Raw genomic sequence first — 20,742 nt, 5'->3', positions numbered from 1 at the left:
TTACTCTAGTCTTAAGAATCTTTTTCCCCTTGCTTACAAGATTCTCTAAGTAGCAAATTATGCTCTATAGATTATTCAGTACAGTTATATTTCTGTATAGCTGTACATATAAATGTAGCCATTGAATTGTAAAGGTAGTCCTCGACTTACAACAGTTCTTTTAGTGGCTGTTCAAAGGTACAACAGCAGTTTAAAAAGGAACCTAGAATCACTTATGACCATTACCGCATCCCCATGTTCACATGATCAAAATTCAGATGCTTGGCAACAAACTCATACTTATGATCGGTTGTGCAGTATGGGGCCATGAAATCAACCTTTTGTGATCTTCTGACAAGCAAAGTCATTGGAGAAATAAATTCACTTAACAACCATGAGCATCTGCAGTGATCCACCAAACTGTGGTAGGAAAAGTCGTAAAATCGGGCAAAACTCACTTAACATTTGTCTCACTTAGCAACATAAATTTTGGGATCAATTGTGGTCGTAAGTTGAGGACTACCTGTACTCTGCACACATGCTAGTTAATTTTTTCTACAGAGGTTCTCGGGGAGTTGTATTTCAAAAGAAATCTATACTGAAAAGGGCTTCATAGAAAACTCTATGGGATGAGTAACCTATATTTACAAAAATGAAAAATGCTGGAATCTTGGAAGCTGAATCTTAAGAGTTTGAACAGTTGAGAAATCTGATAAATTCTTACTTTCTTAAAAGTAAAGTGTATTTTTAAGATTAATATTTCACTGAAGCCAGAACTTTTCTTTTTAGGACTAGTGCATAAACAGAAAAGAGTCACAGAAGATTATTTCAGTGTATGACTACTGTGGAGAGATTACTATATGCACAAAGATGGAAAGATTCTTACCATGGGGGAATGGTTTCTGAACTTGGTGAGATGAACAAAGGGACTTCTTTGATTAGGAAAAGGTTATTACTGACATTCATAAATGACTGGAAGCCGCTTATAGATTTATTTATTTTTTGGTATGAAAAAGGAAATGATTTTGAGACATGTTTTTCATTATTAGAATAATAGGCTATAGAAAGAACGGAATTATAATTTAATCTTAGAGGGGATTGAATAGAATTGTATGTATAACTGCTAAGAAAAAAGTAGGAAAACATTTCTTTATTTTTTTCTGTTCTTTTTTTCTTCTTTTTTGTAATATATCCTGTTAGGGAAGACCATTAGGAACATACTGGGGTATTTTCATTTTTTAAAAAAAATCTTTGAGTGACTCTTATACACAGCAGGCATAATTCTTGATTTAGTTAGAGCTGTATAATCTGCGGATAACACATTTTGTTGAATAAGAAAGCTACTTCCTTTAGTGAATGGTACTCCTCCTCCTTTGCTTTTAGGAAGTGTACATTACTAAAATATTGTGTTCCAAGCTCTTTGTAGTTCCTTTATGCTCTGGCTGATTGGCATAAAACAAGTCATTTGTTCCCAATTAAGCCGACGATGAGGAATATTTTCAGTGTCCTTATTCTTGGTGAGTAGACAATTCCCTGGTTAACAAACCCAAGGACAGTGAGAAACAATAGCTTGGGTGGTAGAAGAGATATATCACAGGTAGAAAATCCCATCCTCTATCTAGTTAAAAGGCACAAATGGCAGAATGATTTTCTGCCTGAGCTCTTTGAGAATTGCTACCGAAGTAGATAAGATGCTCTTAGAAAGCCAAAGCATTTGAGTTGGTAGACCATGATCATAAGTCTCCTGCTGGCAGAGTTAAATAACTCCTAGGAAATCTATTCTCTTTGTTAGAGAATATAGAAAGAAGGATAAAAAGGAAAAAGTGTAAGGAAACAGAAGTGAGAAGCCAATTATCTTTAAAGTTCTTAAGAATACTATGACTAAGTACAATTGTAAAAATTTGTTTCACTGGTCGCATTTGATGTATAAAATAAGATAGTTCAGCTTTATACTTGAGAATCAGATGCAGAATAATGGGTGACTCAGTTATTGTTGTATTATTATGCAAGTTTACAATAATGGCTGTTCTGACTTGAATTGATTCTAAACTCTTAAATGAAAGGTCAGGTTCTGTTAACACTCAATTTTGGATTGAGATTATCAGATGCAGCCAGTGGGTGAATTCAGGTCTCAGCAATTAATGTGTTTTAGGAGTATTTTGCAAGGTTCCTAGAATTATAATGAATTGTATGACAAACTGGAGGATTTTGTCACAGCCTTTGTGTCTATTGTTTGAAACCCTCTAATTTTTAAAGACAAATTTACTATGTATATAAACAAAAGCAGTATATTTCATTACAATGCTGATATGATTTGGGGCGTAGTCTTTTCATTCTGATGTAACAATCTACTCTATTAATCATTTTTCTTAAGATTACAAGAATCCTATTTCTAGTCCAAATAGTAGGTATTTCTTTATTGTAACAATGACAATTCATGTTTTAATTAAGTCATAAAAAAACGAAATTGCAAATCAAGTATATGGAAAAGCTATCTAGCATAAATACAAAAAAGCTAGGGAGCCTGCCTTGTATTTTGAAAACATCCAATATACTATAAACTTAATATTTCATTTTTTTCTAGGTATTGGATTTGCAATAGTCTGTGCAAGTAAAAAAGGTAGAATTTACATTATCTTCTGAGAAGTAGAATAAAAGTGCTATTAAACACTGGCTGAGCTATATTGTGAGGCTATATTGTGATCATCTGTGTCTTTTTTGCAATGAACTTCAGTTTCCATTATGGTGTTTATCTATAAGATTCACTTTAAAATTTTTTATCATAGTTGAACAAACATTAACTAGCATCATTGTTTACTACCACCACCATCATGCCAATTTACTGCATCACTTAAGATTCTTTCTTTAGAAATGGACCTACCATACTCAGTTCAGTCTGAGAAATTTAGTAGCATGGTATGTATTACTAATATAGTCATTTTATTCCATACATATATAGACAGTCAAATCTGTATCTAAATTTAAAATCTCATATTAGTAATTATTATGCAGTCACAAGTGGGCAACCAATAAGCCATATCCATTATCCGTTTCAGAATCCAAGTGAAGTCATTTGGCACAGATCATTCTTTGGGGATAGACCAAGTAGCATTTCAGAGATATGATTGCAGACTGCTTCCTATTTCTCAGTTCTGATTCTACTTCCTCCTCCATTCAATGCTACCAATGCCTGATTTTACTCGTTGTCCTCTCACTTAATAGTCAGCAATGATAGTCACCTGCTTCCTTTGCTACAGATCACTGGAACAGATGTTCTAGCCAAACAATGCACAATGGGATAATTTGTGGTGTCATCATGATGCAAGCTTCACCCCTTTGTACCTGTGGCAAATGATGCCAGTATGTAAGGGACAAAGCTGGCATTATGATATTGCAATACACATTTTGTCACTTTCCTCTTTTCTTGCCTTCCAGGCACTTGGATGATGTTTCGTGATTTGGAACTAGATGATGGTACCTATCCAATACAATTCAAATATGAACAATACGATGAGCCAGGTATCTCCATATCTTCCAATCTTGCACTATTTCTTTGGGTTGTTCTATGCTTTTTCTGGCATCAACTTTGATAGTGTCCAGCCACTAAATTCTTTGTACCACAGCTTTAAAGAAATAAATGATAAATACTGTTTATAGTATATTATTTTTTCCATTTAGTCTGAGCAGATGAAAAAGGTAAAATTTATAATATCTTCTGGGAAGTAGAATAAACGGGTGCTATTAAACGCTGGCTGAGCTATATTGTGAAAGTCAGATCATCTGTGTCTTTTTTGCAATGAACTTCCAGTTTCCATTATGGTGTTTACCTATAAGACTCACTTTAACAGCCTTTATCAAAATTGAACGAACATTAACTAACATTATTGTTTACCACCACCATCATGCCAATGTGCTGGATGACTTAAAACTCTTTCTTTAGAAATGGATCTACCATACTCAGTTCAGTCTGAGAAATTTAGTAGTGTGGTAGGTATTACTAATATAGTCATTTTATTTCATACATATATAGACAGTCAAATCTAAATTTAAAATCTCATATTAGTAATTATTATGGAGTCACAAGTAGGCAACCAATAAGCCATATCCATTATCCGTTTCAGAATCCAAGTGAAGTCATTTGGCACAGATCATTCTTTGGGGATAGACCAAGTAGCATTTCAGAGATATGATTGCAGACTGCTTCCTATTTCCCAGTTCTGATTCTACTTCCTCCTCCATCCAATGCTACCAATGCCTGATTTTACTCGTTGTCCTCTCACTTAATAGTCAGTAATGATAGTCACCTGCTTCCTTTGCTACAGATCACTGGCACAGATGTTCTAACCAAACAATGCACAATGGGATAATTTGTGGTGTCATCATGATGCAAGCTTCACCCCTTTGTACCTGTGGCAAATGATCCCAGTATGTAAGGGACAAAGCTGGCATTATGATATTGCAATACACATTTTGTCACTTTCCTCTTTTCTTGCCTTCCAGGCACTTGGAAGATACGACATTCCGATTTGGAACCAGATGATGATGTTACCTATGCAATAAGGTTAAGGCATGAAAAACTCTACAAGCAAGGTCTCTCTACATATTCCAATCTTGCATTATTTCTTTGGGTTGTTCTATGCTCTGTCTGGCATCAACTTTGATAGTGTCCAGCCATTATATTCTTTGTACTACAGATTTACAGAAATAAATGATAAATACTGTTTATAGTATATTATTTTTTCCATTTAGTCTGAGCAGATGAAAAAGGTAAAATTTATAATATCTTCTGGGAAGTAGAATAAATGGGTGCTATTAAACGCTGGCTGAGCAATATTGTGAAAGTCAAATCATCTGTGTCTTTTTTGCAATGAACTTCCAGTTTCCATTATGGTGTTTACCTATAAGACTCACTTTAACAGCCTTTATCAAAGTTGAACAAACATTAACTAACATCATTGTTTACCACCACCATCATGCCAATGTGCTGGATGACTTAAAATTCTTTCTTTCGAAATGGATCTACCATACTCAGTTCAGTCTGAGAAATTTAGTAGCGTGGTAGGTATTACTAATATAGTCATTTTATTCCATACATATATAGACAGTCAAAGCTGTTTCTAAATTTAAAATCTCATATTAGTAATTATTATGCAGTCACAAGTAAGCAACCAATAAGCCATATCCATTGTCCGTTTCTGAATCCAAGTGAAGTCATTTGGCACAGATCATTCTTTGGGGATAGATCAAGTAGCATTTCAGAGATATGATTGCAGACTGCTTCCTATTTCCCAGTTCTGATTCTACTTCCTCCCCCATCCAATGCTACCAATGCCTGATTTTACTCATTGTCCTCTCACTTAATAGTCAGTAATGATAGTCACCTGCTTCCTTTGCTACACATCACTGGCACAGATGTTCTAACCAAACAATGCACAATGGGATAACATTTGGTGTCATCATGATGCAAGCTTCACCCCTTTGTACCTGTGGCAAATGATGCCAGTATGTAAGGGACAAAGCTGGCATTATGATATTGCAATACACATTTTGTCACTTTCCTCTTTTCTTGCCTTCCAGCCACTGGGAAGATACCACATTTCAATTTGGAACCAGATGATGATGTTACCTATCCAATAAGGTTCAAGCATGAAAAATTCTACAAGCCAGGTCTCTCTACATCTTCCAATCTTGCACTATTTCTTTGGGTTGTTCTATGCTCTGTCTGGCATCAACTTTGATAGTGTCCAGCCATTATATTCCTTGTACTACAGCTTTACAGAAATAAATGATAAATACTGTATATAGTATATTATTTTTTCCATTTAGTCTGAGCAGATGAAAAAGGTAGAATTTATAATATCTTCTGGTAAGTAGAATAAAGGGGTGGTATAAACACTGGCTGAGCTATATTGTGAAGGTCAGATCATCTGTGTCTTTTTTGCAATGAAGTTCAGTTTCCATTATGGTGTTTACCTATAAGACTCACTTTAACAGCCTTTATCAAAGTTGAACAAACATTAACTAACATCATTGTTTACCACCACCATCATGCCAATGTGCTGGATGACTTAAAATTCTTTCTTTAGAAATGGATCTACCATACTCAGTTCAGTCTGAGAAATTTAGTAGTGTGGTAGGTATTACTAATATAGTCATTTTATTCCATACATATATAGACAGTCAAATCTAAATTTAAAATCTCATATTAGTAATTATTATGGAGTCACAAGTGGGCAACCAATAAGCCATATCCATTATCCGTTTCTGAATCCAAGTGAAGTCATTTGGCACAGATCATTCTTTGGGGATAGACCAAGTAGCATTTCAGAGATATGATTGCAGACTGCTTCCTATTTCCCAGTTCTGATTCTACTTCCTCCTCCATCCAATTCTACCAATGCCTGATTTTACTCGTTGTCCTCTCACTTATTAGTCAGTAATGATAGTCACCTGCTTCCTTTGCTACACTTCACTGGCACAGATGTTCTAACCAAACAATGCACAATGGGATAACATTTGGTGTCATCATGATGCAAGCTTCACCCCTTTGTACCTGTGGCAAATGATACCAGTATGTAAGGGACAAAGCTGGCATTATGATATTGCAATACACATTTTGTCACTTTCCTCTTTTCTTGCCTTCCAGCCACTGGGAAGATACCACATTTCGATTTGGAACCAGATGATGATGTTACCTATCCAATAGAATTCGACCATGGACAATACTATGAGCCAGGTGTTTCCACATCTTCCAATCTTGCACTATTTCTTTTACTTGTTCTATGCTCTGTCTGGCATCAACTTTGATAGTGTCTAGCCACTATATTTTTTGTACCACAGCTTTACAGAAATAAATGATAAATACTCTATATAGTATAATATTTTTTCCTCTTTGTTTATGTATATTTCTAAAATACTTGGGGCAGGGGAAGGTAAATGCTGAATGGTTCTGATGGAAAGCAGGAAGGGCACAACAATGTTTGATTTGAATTTTTTCATAAAAAACATTGTGTTAATGTTTTCAGAAGTTAATGATTTCATCATTCCAAGTGAAAGTTGTTGCTGTTGTAGCAGCGGTGTTGAAGAACACAGTGGTACATATCCTTCTTTTACTCCTTCATCTGTGTCTCCCATATCAAATGTCACTATTAATGACAGTAAGTATTATTATTCCTCATCTCATTTCAACTGCATTTTGTGGAGATTAATTGAATGCAAAGAAAAGAACTGTGATTTTCCATTATGGGTTGTTCAGCATTTTGTTTCGCGCAGTGGCAAACTAGGTGCCTCTGATAGTGCTTGATAATCCTCTCTTGTGAACTCTGTGGTGGCTACCACTACCCACAGGTTAATTATGTCCTCATGAGTGTCTCAACAACTACCATACAAAATGACTCTTCCTCCCTGAACCCTGAAATACGTATTTAAAATTCTATTTTAAAACAGTAATAAAACAGCTTTGATGAAATCAGATGTACAGATTAATAATGGCGAACTGAATTCTGAAATATGGGGATGGGATGTGATTTGCAATGTGTTGTGCATTGGTGACAAGTGTTGAAGCTGATTCATACACATTGAAAGATGTTTTTCTTTTTTGTACATTTGTTGTGAAAATAAAAAAAAGATCAATTGATCAGAGCATATTTTAGGGCTTGCACTACAAACTGCAAAGCTTAATCCACTACTCTGAGAAATAATGGACCCCAAATTCAACGTCTTTGAATCTTGATTCAATTACTATTATTATTCAATCAATATGCCTATCTGTATAGCATTATCTGCCATGAAAATATTTTATACTTTTTAAGCACACAATTTTGCATTGTACTTAAAATTTTCTGTTTCATTTCACAGAAATTCCCTTTTACGGCCATCCCCTTTACTGCCAACAAGGTTTAGTGAGGGAAAATGTCAATTTAAGTGTGTGTGAAAATGAATGGAAACAAGTAAGGAAACCAATATGGGTTAATTTTGTGACTGAAATTTATACTACTGGGAACATAGGATGATGTAGCTGAAGTAAAATATGGAGTATTGCATTATGTTGTGTTTTATTTGCTCTTTGTTATTAATTTGTTAATTGCTATGATTTAGAATCTTGAAAACATCTTAGAGAGAATACTTTTTTTCCTAAGGGAAGAAATGAAACTGAACTTTTAATTTAAGAGCACTTATTAAATTTTGTGATATAAAAACTTATTAGATAGTTTTCTTAACTCTTCCAGGAGTGGCTAAAGGTTAAAACTTGGAGACTTCATCTCTCTCTCTCTCTCTCTCCTCTCTCTCCTTCTCTCTCTCTCTCTCTCTCCTCCCTCCCTCCCTCCCCCCTCCCTCCTCCCTCATCCTATTTCAATCATCTAACATCTATCTATCTTGATCTACACATTAGGTACTGCCTATCTCACTCTCAGAATGATTATAAATGAAATTTATATGCAGTGAAACGTTTCTGGGTTTTGCTGGAAATTTATTTTAAAAAGCGGGAGAAAATACTTTGTTAACTGATTTATGAAAACAATAGAAACTGAAACAGAGGAGGAAAAAAAGAGCTAAATGGTTAGTGGGAGTTTTCAGTTTATGGGCTAAATGTATGTTAAAAAGGCCAAAGCCCCTGAGTAAGCATACTTATTTATGAATTCTAATTGTGTTTGACAAGTGAATACAGTTAGATATTTTCTTCACCACTATTTTCAGCTTTCAGCAAGGATTGAATAGAAGGTGGAGATAATAGCACCAATCTCTTTGAATTCATTCTAGAAATGGCTCAATAATGGGCATTCATTGGTAGATAAGCCTCCTTGTGGCTATGAAGTGCCTCCAGACCATGTTTCCAATTTATGGCAGCACAACTAGCCACTTCTTTAAAAAGTGTGTGTGTGGGAGCTTCTTTGTCCATTTGCCAATTGAGCTTTGAGAAGACCATATAATCCTCTTCTTTTCTTTTCTTTTAGAAAAACGATACATATTGCTTTGAGATGGGACCTATCTTCAAACTCTTGATATCTCTCTGTGCAAATGACATACCTTCTGAAAACTCCTTGAAAGTGAGAATTATTAAGAACTGAATAGTTCATAGTTGAGAACAATTTCATTTTCCTGAGAAGCAAGCCTATGTATTTCCTATTGTGTATATTAATGAAAAGTGGGTGGGTAACAAATTGGGCATTTAAATAAGCTTTTCAAATGATGCTTCAGAATAATTTGTAGCAATGTTCCAATATCTGAAAATCATTATAAACATAAGAGAAGGAAAGGGAAAATGATTCTAATGGAAAATGATTCTAATTTTTCTGTATGTGGAGGAAATTAAATAGAAATATTATTTAATCTTGGTATAATCCAATGAAGTTTAATACAGTTTTCTAACTAGAATTGTATAATTAATAATCCAACATCAGTGACTACATTTCCATTAGAGAATGATGTTAGTCTTTGCATCAACACTTATGTCACCTTTAATATTAAGAGATGATGTATAGTATAAGGTTTTATAATACTTTCTGATAAAATGCTTAATAACTTTATTAGTTCTACATATATCTCAGGGCTATTTTTTGTTTATAATTAAAAGAAATACTAGCACAAATAAAATTCATAAAGTTGGTTATCTACAATAAGAAATCCACAACAAAAAAACTAAAAAGCACTGAGAAGACATTTAGCCAGTGATCCAGTATGTGATGAATATTGAAAAAAATACAGGTAAAGAGAATAAAATAGTTTTCTTTTTAAAACTAACTGTGACAATTGAGGGCTTTTTTCCCCATTTTTTTTAAATGAACAGGTGAAGTATTTAGGTCACTAACCATAAACATAGGCTCTGTTCCAAAGTTTGTTTCAATGTTTGTTTAGGAAATGAGTGTTAATGGCTGCAAGTCATTCAAACCATCTTTTGGTTATGAATAGTGTATGAACCAATCAAGTGTTTTCTGCATTATTCTCAAAAGGGATTCATAAAAAAGTTTGGGTAAAACCTTTAAAGTTCTAAATGGCTATCGGGCCAGATTATTTGCAGGACCATCTCCCTCTAAGGATATTTGCCCCATTAATTGGATTAAGTCCCTTTTCTTAAACGTTGCAAGACCTTCTTAACCCTTACAAGACTAGGAAGCGTGTCCTTTCTGTGACAGACTCTGTCCTATGGAACATGCTTCTTCCTGAAGTCTGGCCGGACCCCACATTTGCAACCCTTCCAAAAAGTACTTAAGACAGGCTCTCCCCATAAGTTGGTATAGGATGAGATTGGCATGAAAAGAGTATGTTGTGGGTTGCATTGAAATATTTAGCTGTGGCGCCAGGTTTTTGGGGTTTCACTGTTTGTGTTTTGTTGTAGCTACATATTCTTTTATTTGAGAATTGTGAGACACTCACAATTTAGTTCAAGATTGGCAGTTTTTATAACTGTTTATATAAAATAGATAAATAAGTGAGATTTGCATGGTTTAGAGATCTATTTGCTTTTTGTAATACCGCAGGACTTGATGAATTCCTTTGAAAACATTTCTGACAGCCATTCCCTCTGGGATATTGAAGGAAAGAAACAAATTTTAACAACTTTGTCCTTGTTAATGGAAGGAATAAGTACAGTTGCCCTATCAATAACTTTTGCAGAAGGAGAACAGAATGTGGATCAAAACTCCATGGGTAAGAACTCCACTACTTAGATAATAGTACAGTTTGAAGGAAAAAAGGGCTTCTACTTTTACTGTATGTTTTATAAGTGATTTTTTTTTATCTGAGTCTCCTTTCATTCATCAGCTGTTAGCATATCTTCCTATTGTGCTTTATACAGGCAAGCTATAATTCTGACTTCATTCATCTGGATATTAGTAATCAAAGCTATTTTTCATTTATTCATTTGATTTATTAAATTTGCATCCCATTTTTCTATGAAATATTAAAGTTTTTACTGTTTAAAGATATGTTAGAAAACATAAAATAGTTAATAAGAATAAAATAATAACAAAATAGGAGGTGGAGTAACATTATATATAAAAGATCACTTCATCTCTACAGAAATACACAAAACCAAGGATGAAAACCTCCTAGAATCCATATGGGTCAATATAAAGGGAGGGGGGGGAAATGACATTGCTATAGGTGTATACTACAGGCTACCCAACCAAGCAGAAGAAATAGATGAACTCTTTGTTAATCAATTAACAAATGTAAGTAGAAAACATACCACAATAGTAATGGGAGATTTTAACTACCCTGATATCAACTGGGAGACAAACTCTGCAGCAAGTGGGAAGTCGAACAGATTCCTAACCAACTTAGCTGACAACTTTGTCATCCAAAAGGTAGAGGAGGGAACTAGAGGAAAAACTATACTGGACCTAATTCTTACTAATAAAGAAGTGATAGAAGGAGTTTAAATTGCTGAAACTTTGGGTGAGAGTGACCACATCATACTGGAATTCAATATAATGCAAAGACAAGCAATAGAATATAAAGAAATAAATATTTATTTAAAATAAATACGACTTCAGCAACAAAGTGGTCAAAGCCTGGAATGCCCTACCCGACTCCATTGTTACAGCCTCAACCCCTCACAGCTTCAACCTGAAACTTCTACCGTGGACCTCACCCCATTCCTAAGAGGTCCTTAAAGGGGGTGTGCATAAGCACACCAGTGTGCCTACCATCCCTGTCCCAATTTATCTGTATTTACTCCCTTTGTTCTTGTTTATGTTTATACTTATACTTGTTATCTTGTACATGTATGACAACCAAACAAATAAATAAATAAAATAAATAAATGTCTTATTTGTTATTAGCTCCAGGTTTTTTTTAAAAAATGACCTGCATTTATTAGATCCATTCAGCATTTCTTTGTCATTCCAGGGATCCAAACAAATCTCATCAGTCCAGAATCCTTTGAAAACAATGACGCACTCAAGTTAAAAGCTAAAGGAGATCAAATTGCCATCCACCCAAGAGCAATGGCAGTAACTGCCATGATCACAGGTATTGCTCATAGTTTGCTTGGTTTTTCTACCAAGAGTAGATCCAAAACTACTTTTATAATCTGCTTTATTGTTCCCTCCCTGTCAGCTGCACCTCATGATTTTTGAACCCACAGAAACTTTCCTCGCTCTGGTTTGAATTAGGGAAATTTCAATCCAAAATCTGTAAAATGCTAAACTGGGAAAGGTGGACTTAAGGCAGAGGTCTCCAAACTTGGCAACTTTAAGACTTGTGACTTCAACTCCTAGAATTAGCTGGCTGGAGAATTCTGGGAGTTGAAGTCCACAAGTCTTAAAGTTGCCAAGTTTGAAGACCTCTGCCTTAAGAGAAAGAAAGTAGTTGGTAGCACCTATTTTACCAGGAAGTAAATATATGGTCCTACATTGATCCTTTCATTATATCAAGATTTTGCCAAGCTGGGGAAAATACATACTCTTTATTTGACGTTATCTTGCTCTCTGATCTTCCTTCTGCCACTTACAGATCCAATTGCTGTGGCTTTTATATCACATGGTGGGTTGGAATCACTCCTAGAAGAGACTTTACTGCAGAATGGAACATTCCAGGGCAATGAAATACTGAAAGATGTTCACATGAACTCTAGGCTAGTAAGCATTTTCACCAGCAACCAGATAACAAATATTTCTACCCCGGTTAATCTCACCTTTCAGCATCTCCAGGTATGTAAATGAAGCCTTGGGAAACCAATCCTCTTTTTCTATCCATCTTATGAATATATATTAAGAAAGAAAGCAGAATATTGAGGAAAATGTAAAGTTGAATAAATGCCTTCAATAGATCTTATTGTCGTTCAAGACAAGTCTGATAGCACCTTTTATTTAAAAAAAAAAACACCATATGATTCTGTGGACTGCAGCTCATTAAACCATATGTCTTTTAATAATATTTGTTATTGGAAAAAGTGCTACCAGAATCTTTTTTATTTTTTGCCACCATGGATTAACATGAGTTACTACTGCAGTGCCTGCTCACCTATAAGGTCTATGATGTATACACATTGTTCCTTTTGGTTGTCTTACACTTGCTTCCTTATTAATATTCAATAACTATGATGTAGAGTGTAAAGTAAATAAGTAGATTTCCTCCCTGCTTCCCATCAACATTATTTCCCTCTTGCAGAATAAAGTGGCCCAGGAAAAGGTTCTCTGTGTCCACTTGAATTCTGGGGCCTTGTCTGACCATGGTTGCCAACGACTCTTTTCTAACATCACCCATACAGAATGCAGCTGCCAATATCTGTCCAGTTTTGCTGTGCTGATGGCCACAACTCATAAACGAGTATGTAATTTCTGAAAACATCTCAGAACTGTATCGTGGTAAACAACATGTTGTTTTTTCCTCACTTATTCAAATATCTGTTGTGTCCAGCTCTTGTCAAGGAAGATATTTTTTTATTGTTGAAGCTGGGATAGAATAACATTTCTCTACTGAACATACTGTAGAGTTTTCCATAATTATTCATAGCCATTCCTCTCATATATAGAAAAGTAAACCAAGAAATGCTTGTAAGCCTCAAGAGTTAAAGATCCTGACACTTTGTTTCCAATCACAATACAACAAAAGCAGTCAGGTAATAGGATAGCTTTTATATGCAAGTCAGATCTATTGTCTAGAGTCTAGATGAAATGTATCTATGGTCTAGATGAGTGGTTGCCAACCAGTGGGCCGGGGACCACTGGTGGTCCGTGAGGAAATTTTGATGGTCCTCAGAGAAATGTCACCCCCAAAGCAATTAATCCAGGTTGCATGGGAACAAAAGGCTGTGCTGCCCACATGGCCCGTGGGAACATAAGGCTTGCATTGTTTGCATTGCAAACAACATGAGGTAGTGAGGGGAGGGGGAAAGGGTGGAGTGGGGAACTTGCCCTACTTGCCCCACGCGCCTTGCCTGGCCACCGGGCTACTTCTTTCTGCTTCTTTCTTCTTGCTTTTGACTGCATGTAAGGAAAGCAGCAAAAGTTTTTCTTTCTCTCCCCCAAACTCTGCCAGAAATGAGTCTTTGGGACCCTGCAAGACATCCTGCTCCAAGAGGCTGTGCTGGTGTGACAAGTCTCACAAAGACTCGTTTCTGGCAGAGTTTGGGGGAGGGAAAGAAAGACTTCTGCTGCTTCTGCTGTTTTCCTTACATGAACCCAAAAGTCTCTCTCTCTCTCTTTCGCTCTCCCACTGAGAACAGACCTGGAGACGGTATCCTGCAATCCCAAATAAAGAATGATCGATCGGTAGGAAAATGGGGTGGGGAATTTTCCTGCAGTCTTTTTTGGCATTTTCCCAGGGTCTCTAGTCTGTGGGATTTAAAATTATGAGTTTGGTGGTCCCTGAGGTCCAAAAGGTTGGCAACCCCTGGTCTAGACAAACTTTCTTATTAAAAAGTGGCTTATATAATGTTGAAAACTTCTCTTTCCAGGGAGATCTGATCCTCACCATTATTAGCTTCCTTGGGTTGTCCATCTCAATCATCTGTCTCTTCCTGTGTATTGTCACATTCCTCTTCTGCCGCTCCAGCCACAACAGCAGCACCTTCATCCACCTACAACTGTGCATCTGCCTGTTTTTTGCAGACCTCCTCTTCATAATTGGAATAGATAAAACTGGCAACAAGGTATTTCAGAAGAATATGCTCTGCTTAGTGGAGAGAGAACCCCTCTGAGTGTGCTTCCTACTCAGTTTAAATTAAAGTCTTCTTTTTTCTTTAGATTAAATAATTTGAATCAGTTTTCTTTGCAATTCTTTCACCTTTTTTATTAATTTTATAATATTTCCCTACCTGAAATGAAAGAAAGATTACTTTGCACAGATCTTTCCTGCTGCTCTATTACTGGAAACATGAGGGTCAAGAGATATGATTTGTTCCCCTTTCTTGATTTTCTTTCAAAACCAACAATTCAAAAATCAGATGCTGATAAAGAAATAACATTTTATTTTTTATTCAGATCCTGTGTTCGGTCATAACTGGAATTCTGAAGTATCTTTTTTTGGCCTGCTTTGTCTGGATGTTCTTGGAAGCTATCAATCTCTACCTCATTGTCAGAAACTTGAAAGTTGCAAATTACAGCGGGGCCAGCAAGTATATGAAGATATCTATGTACCTCATTGGTTATGGGTTTCCTGTCCTGATTGTAGCTATTTCTGCAGCAATTAATCCTGGAGCCTTTGGGACACTTTATCGGTAAGCCTGAGCATATGGTTAAAAGCTGCTTCCCTCAGCCTGGTGCCACCAAAATGTAAGCTACATGAACACAATTGCTAGCATTACTCAGAGAAAGGCAATTTTGAACAATATATTGAAGTGTCTGCATGTCTGTCTAAATTTTTCCTAATGATATTTCTTCCCTTTAGCTGCTGGCTTAATCCAAATTTTATCTGGAGTTTTACAGGACCTGTCTGTGTGATAATTGTGGTGAGTAAGCATTGCCACTCTCTTTTTAACAGCAGAGAAATGAATTTTATATAACATTTCTTCTAAAATGACTAAGAAGAAAAATAAAAACCTGATATCAATGAAGCTAAATCTGATACACCATCCTTCTTTGGTTTTCAGCCTTTACAAGATGATGTATCTTTCACAAATAATGTGGTAAAAGTCATTGCTTGGGAACCACATTTAAAATAATGTAGGAAAATCCGTTACACAAAGGGAATTCATGAATTTCAATATTTTGCCAATGGCTGGAATTTTATACTTTAGGAAGAACATTTTTGGGGGAGGAAAAGAAATGATGAAGTGGGAGAAAAACATTTTGAATCAAGATGCAAACTTTCATTTCTTCTATTCATCTGGAATTAAAATAGAAGTGAACATCTAATTACTTAAAACAATCAATTAGCAAAGTATAGGAACTCAAACTAACTTTACTTTTCTTTCCTTCAGCTTATCTAGTCTTAGGGCATGATCTATTTCTTGTTGTTGTTGTTATCATATTTATCTGAGACTTATTTCCCCCCCCCTCAAAGGTCAATTTAGTGCTTTTCTGTCTTATTCTGAAGAATTTGCATGAAAAACTGGCCTCTCTCAATTCAGAGATATCTGCAGTCAGAAGTACCAGGTAAGATCAATCATAAAATATGAAACTAGGAGTTCAGTATGATCCTGGCAATTTGACAAAAAACATTTACAAAATTCTTTTTCATAGTATTCCAGACCATATGAAGTTTGTCACAATGTCGGATGGTTAACTTTTTGCTATTGTTGTAGATCACTGATGTTTAAGGCCATAGCCCATGTGTTCATCCTGGGTGTGACTTGGTGTTTTGGCCTCTTTCAATATGGCCATTTGGAAGACGTTATGGCATACATGTTCACCATCTTCAACAGTGTACAGGGAATCTTCATTTTCCTGGTGCACTGCTTACTCAACCAAAAGGTGATGTATAGAAGACCAGAGGCCTGCACTTTGAACAAACAACACAATTTGGAAAGTTAGATTACAATAGAAAGTCTTATGGTCCATGTCCCAAAGTGCAACTAGACTTTCTGGATTTTCTTTGAAGACATTTTGCTTCTCACCCAAGAAGCTTCTTCAGCTCTGGCTGGGTGGTGGGGAATGGAAGGATTTCATTGGAATGGAATCCTTCCATTCCCCACCATCCATTCAGAGCTGAAGAAGCTTCTTGGATGAGAAGCAAAATGTCTTCAAAGAAAATCCAGAAAATCCAGTTGCCTCTTGAAAAAGCACCTTTGGGACAACTAAATGATTGAGAAACTCCATAGACATTCTTACAGTCCATATTTTCAAAACTAGCTTCAGGATTTTGTGAGTTCCTGGTACAAAAATGGTCCATGCCCTCATCTACCAGTTTCTCTCTCATAGAAGAAAAAAAAAAAGCTGTTTGTGTGTGGGGGGGGAATGTAATGGTTAGGATGTGAATGTCATCTCCCTACAGGTAGCCCTTGACTTATGACCATTTTTTAAAGGATGGTTGAAGTTGCAGCAGTGTAAGAAAAAAGTGAGTTATGAACTATCCTGAACTAACCTGTCACACTATCCCTGCAGGCACATGGCTGCAATTTGGGCACTTGGCAATCAGCTTGCATTTTCAATCCTTGCAACATCTTGCAGAGATGTAATTGTGATATGCCAACCTTCTCAGCTAGCTTCCCACATGCAAAGTCAATTGGGGAAGCTAGATTTGCTTCAGGATCATGCTGATTTGCTTAACAACTGTGTGATTGCTCAGTGGCCATAGTAAAAATGATCATAAAATTGGCTCCAGTCGTGAGATGACTTGAATAATTGCCACATCGCTTAATGACTAACATTCAGGACCCAATTATGGTTGTAAGTTGAGGATTACCTGTACTAAAGATTGGGCTAAAAATAGATTGATTAGGAGAAAGATGAATTTTAAGAAAATGCAATAAAGAGAAGAAATCTGATGATAATGTAGTTATTGAAATATTCAGTTTTGTTTTTTAAAAAATGTTAAACGTTAACCCACTTTTCATACTTACAAACAATTCCCCAAACAGGGGCAATTGCATTGAAGATTATTCTTCTGAGTGACTTTGTATTTGGATCTTCAGGTAAGAGAAGCTTACTGGCATTTGATTTGTTGCACCAAAGACATCAGACCTCCTGTTTCTGAGATAACTATGACGTCTGTTCCCATCAGCAGTCCTTCGGTAAGATACATGTGAGACGGATAGATTGAATCAAACTTGCAGTGGTAGGGGTAACCAGCCTTGATGCCTATTACAGGCAGTATCTATATGTCCAGAACATCAGTAGAATCGTTTTTCTAACCCATTTAATTCTTACAATGCAAACACCATTTTTACAGGTGAAACTCAAAAAATTAGAATATCATGCAAAAGTTCATTTATTTCAGTAATGCAACTTAAAAGCTGAACCTAATATATGAGATAGACTCATTACATGCAAAGCAAGATAGTTCAAGCTGTGATTTGTCATAATTGTGATGATTATGGCTTACAGCTCATGAAAACCCCAAATCCACAATCTCACAAAATTAGAATATTACATGCAATCAATAAAACAAGGATTGTACATGGAACAATATCGGACCTCTGAAAAGTATAAGCATGCATATGTACTCAGTACTTAGTTTGGGCCCCTTTTGGAGCAATTACTCCTCAATGTGGCGTGGCATGGAAGCTATCAGCCTGTGGCACTGCTGAGATGTTATGGAAGACCAGGATGCCTCAATAGAGGCCTTCAGCTCTTCTGCATTGTTCGGTTTCATGTGTCTCATCTTTCTCTTGGCAATGCCCCCTAGATTCTTTATGGGGTTCAGGTCAGGCGAGTTTGCTGGCCAATCAAGCACAGTAACCGCACGGTCATTGAACCAGGTCACTAAGTAGAACTGCAACTGTGTTTACAATCTTATTTCAGCCTTCCTTTGCTTTACAGACCTGCAAAGGTTATAAATGTAAGGATTTGTCGCAAAGTTACCTTTTCATCACCATCGTAACTGCAAACTAAAGCAAACTTAATGGAGTTTAAAATTTAAACTCCTGCTAAAGGAGACAGTCATTAAATGAGGGCTGAACTAATCCGGTAGCTAAAATAATATTTTCTGCCTTTGATTCAAATATTTTAGAGAGCTGACATTTGATGGAAAATTCTGTAGGGGATGCATTCATTTATTTGCAAAGTCCTAATTTTTAACTGAAAATTGAACTTTTCCTGCCTACCCACAAAAATTCTGTCATTTCACTTAAAAGTGAAAAGCATCTGAGCAAGTTGTTAAAAAGTGGAGATTGTTCTTAGATTATGATACAAATATGATACTGTGTTATGTAAAGAATAGCATTTGTGGTTTCTTTAGTTTAGCTTGCTCAGTAAACAAAGATTTTAGCCCAGTCTTCATTTACTATTGTATATTGTTTTTACCTTTTGCTCATTATAAAGCAAACTTTTAAAGGGTGTATTTTCTCCCCAGGAAAATGAACCATGTAATGCAGAGCATAACCAGAAGATTGAATGGGAAGAACCATCATAGCACACTGTCTCTCCTTTGGACTCTTTGTTCAGTTTGAATGAAACTGAAGAAAACTGGGATATATTCAGCCATTTTTAATTTTCTTTCCTTGCTGATCTCTGGAGCCACATTCTCTTCAAATTATAGTGGAGAACTTTTCCCCCCCAACCCATTCCTTGTTTTAACTCACTTAACCAGAAAGAAAATATAGAGGGGGCAGGTTATCTGCTTGCCACTAACTATAATATCTAGTGGATATTTTGTTAAATTAAAAACAAAGAGCCTTGAATAACTGTATAATGCAGGATGAATTTAAATGTCTTTTTCATATATCTTGTATTTATTGTCAGTATTTTTCCTAATGGCTTCTTATGCATCTTTGTAGGTAGAGTATTGGATAAAATGTTTTTATTTCTCAAGTAGATATAGATAATGTTCTGCAAATTATTTAAAGAGGCAGTTTCACTTGTGGCAACACTGTAAACCAAGAGTCATTCTTTGAACCATCAAGTTAACTACCGTACATCTTTCTCAAGATATGACTCTTTCCTGTGTTGGAATATTTAGAACACTCTTCTGCCATGATTTTGCTGGTTTTTGAGGAACAATATATTGCTAAGACATTGAAGTTAAGTGATTTATACTCCACATAGGTAAACTTTATTGTTTTGCTTTATAATAAGAACAATACATTAAGTAGTTGAATTTATAATTTCACTGGCTGACATTTGATACATGTATTATTTACTTCCTTCCCTTCCCTTCCCTTTATATACTTTACATTTGTATGTTTGCTTTGTATATTCCCAGTGGTTAAGTCAAGAAAGTATCTTGAGATTTATGGTCCAAAGCTCATTGACACCATAATTCATCATGCATATGAATGTTGGTATTTTAAATATCAATCATATTTAAATATGTCACTGAGTATTTTTGGTTACTTTTTTTAGCCGCAGCTATTATTCAATTTTAATGTGAAGCCTCAAATTATAATGCCCACTGTAGGATAAATAGAATGATCATGATGCCCAAAATAATTTGGACTGATTGATGGATTCTAATATCCAGTTGGCTGCTAATTATCCAGGAAGCAAGATGTGAGGTTCTAGTTTGATATACCACACAATTTTTTGGGAGGACAACGTGGAAGCCTGGAGAAGCAGAATGAGACTTTGACAGCCAGCGGAATCTAATGTGGGTTTGGGGAGACCTTGGGAGAGCTGGTGGAGGCTGGTCATGGATAGGAGAAAAAATTGCAAGAGCAACTGACCAAAACAATTTGCCACCTCCTCTGTTAGCCTTCCCATTGACTTTCCTTGTGCAAGGAAGTTACAAATGGCGATCAAAGGCTACAGCTCACTACCAATCACAATAAAATCACTCTAAAGCAAGCATCTAACATATAGTATATACACATTACAAGGAAAACATACTTCAAGGATAGCTTTACAAGATTACATTGTTGACATTTTCCTTATTAAGTTTGCCTTAGTTATGTGGGGCTGGATTTTTGCTGGCTCAAGTTGATTTCATTCTGCCTTTGTTAAACCAAGTAGTTTTTCTTTTTGTTTTTCTGGTAAGGCAATAATTTCCTGAAACATATTGGAACTGTATAGATGGAGAAACTAGATCTGGTCTCTGTCATGTCCCCAAGGACAGAGGGAGATATCTTATAAATAAAGGGATAAATACTACAAAGCCAACTATGGAGCTGCACAAGCATTTCCACTTTAGGAATCATTGTCCCATAAACCCAAATCAAGAAATATGCCTAAACAATGTCAGGCAACATGTCTTTAATAAGCAAACTGAACTCTAAACAATTTT

At 35.8% G+C, this 20,742-nt stretch overlaps 1 protein-coding gene across 3 annotated transcripts; it reads left to right on the top strand.

The window, feature by feature from the left end:
- The first annotated feature begins 1,369 nt into the window (after positions 1-1,369).
- Positions 1,370-19,623, top strand: LOC113418936 (adhesion G protein-coupled receptor E3-like). 3 transcript variants are annotated; one of them, XM_087960036.1, is made up of 20 exons: positions 1,370-1,496; positions 2,564-2,599; positions 3,415-3,498; positions 4,480-4,569; positions 5,557-5,646; positions 6,626-6,715; positions 7,005-7,136; positions 7,837-7,928; positions 8,934-9,026; positions 10,458-10,626; positions 11,830-11,952; positions 12,436-12,632; positions 13,093-13,251; positions 14,381-14,575; positions 14,907-15,142; positions 15,313-15,373; positions 15,928-16,019; positions 16,169-16,337; positions 17,498-17,596; positions 18,877-19,623. In XM_087960036.1, the coding sequence occupies exons 1-20, from the start codon at positions 1,466-1,468 to the stop codon at positions 18,934-18,936; spliced, it is 2,298 nt and encodes a 765-aa protein (XP_087816162.1). In that variant the 5' UTR covers positions 1,370-1,465; the 3' UTR covers positions 18,937-19,623. The 3 variants fall into 3 exon arrangements, with proteins under 3 accessions (XP_087816162.1, XP_087816163.1, XP_087816165.1); XM_087960037.1 differs by lacking the exon at positions 4,480-4,569; XM_087960039.1 differs by lacking the exon at positions 5,557-5,646.
- The last annotated feature ends 1,119 nt before the right edge of the window (positions 19,624-20,742 follow it).

The sequence above is a fragment of the Notechis scutatus genome, chromosome 3 (assembly GCF_049901735.1).
Source record: "Notechis scutatus isolate UNSWTSFEM ecotype Mainland chromosome 3, rNotScu1.2, whole genome shotgun sequence".
In the NCBI taxonomy this organism is placed as follows: Eukaryota; Metazoa; Chordata; class Lepidosauria; order Squamata; family Elapidae; genus Notechis; species Notechis scutatus.
This window is presented reverse-complemented; position numbering and strand designations above follow the sequence as displayed.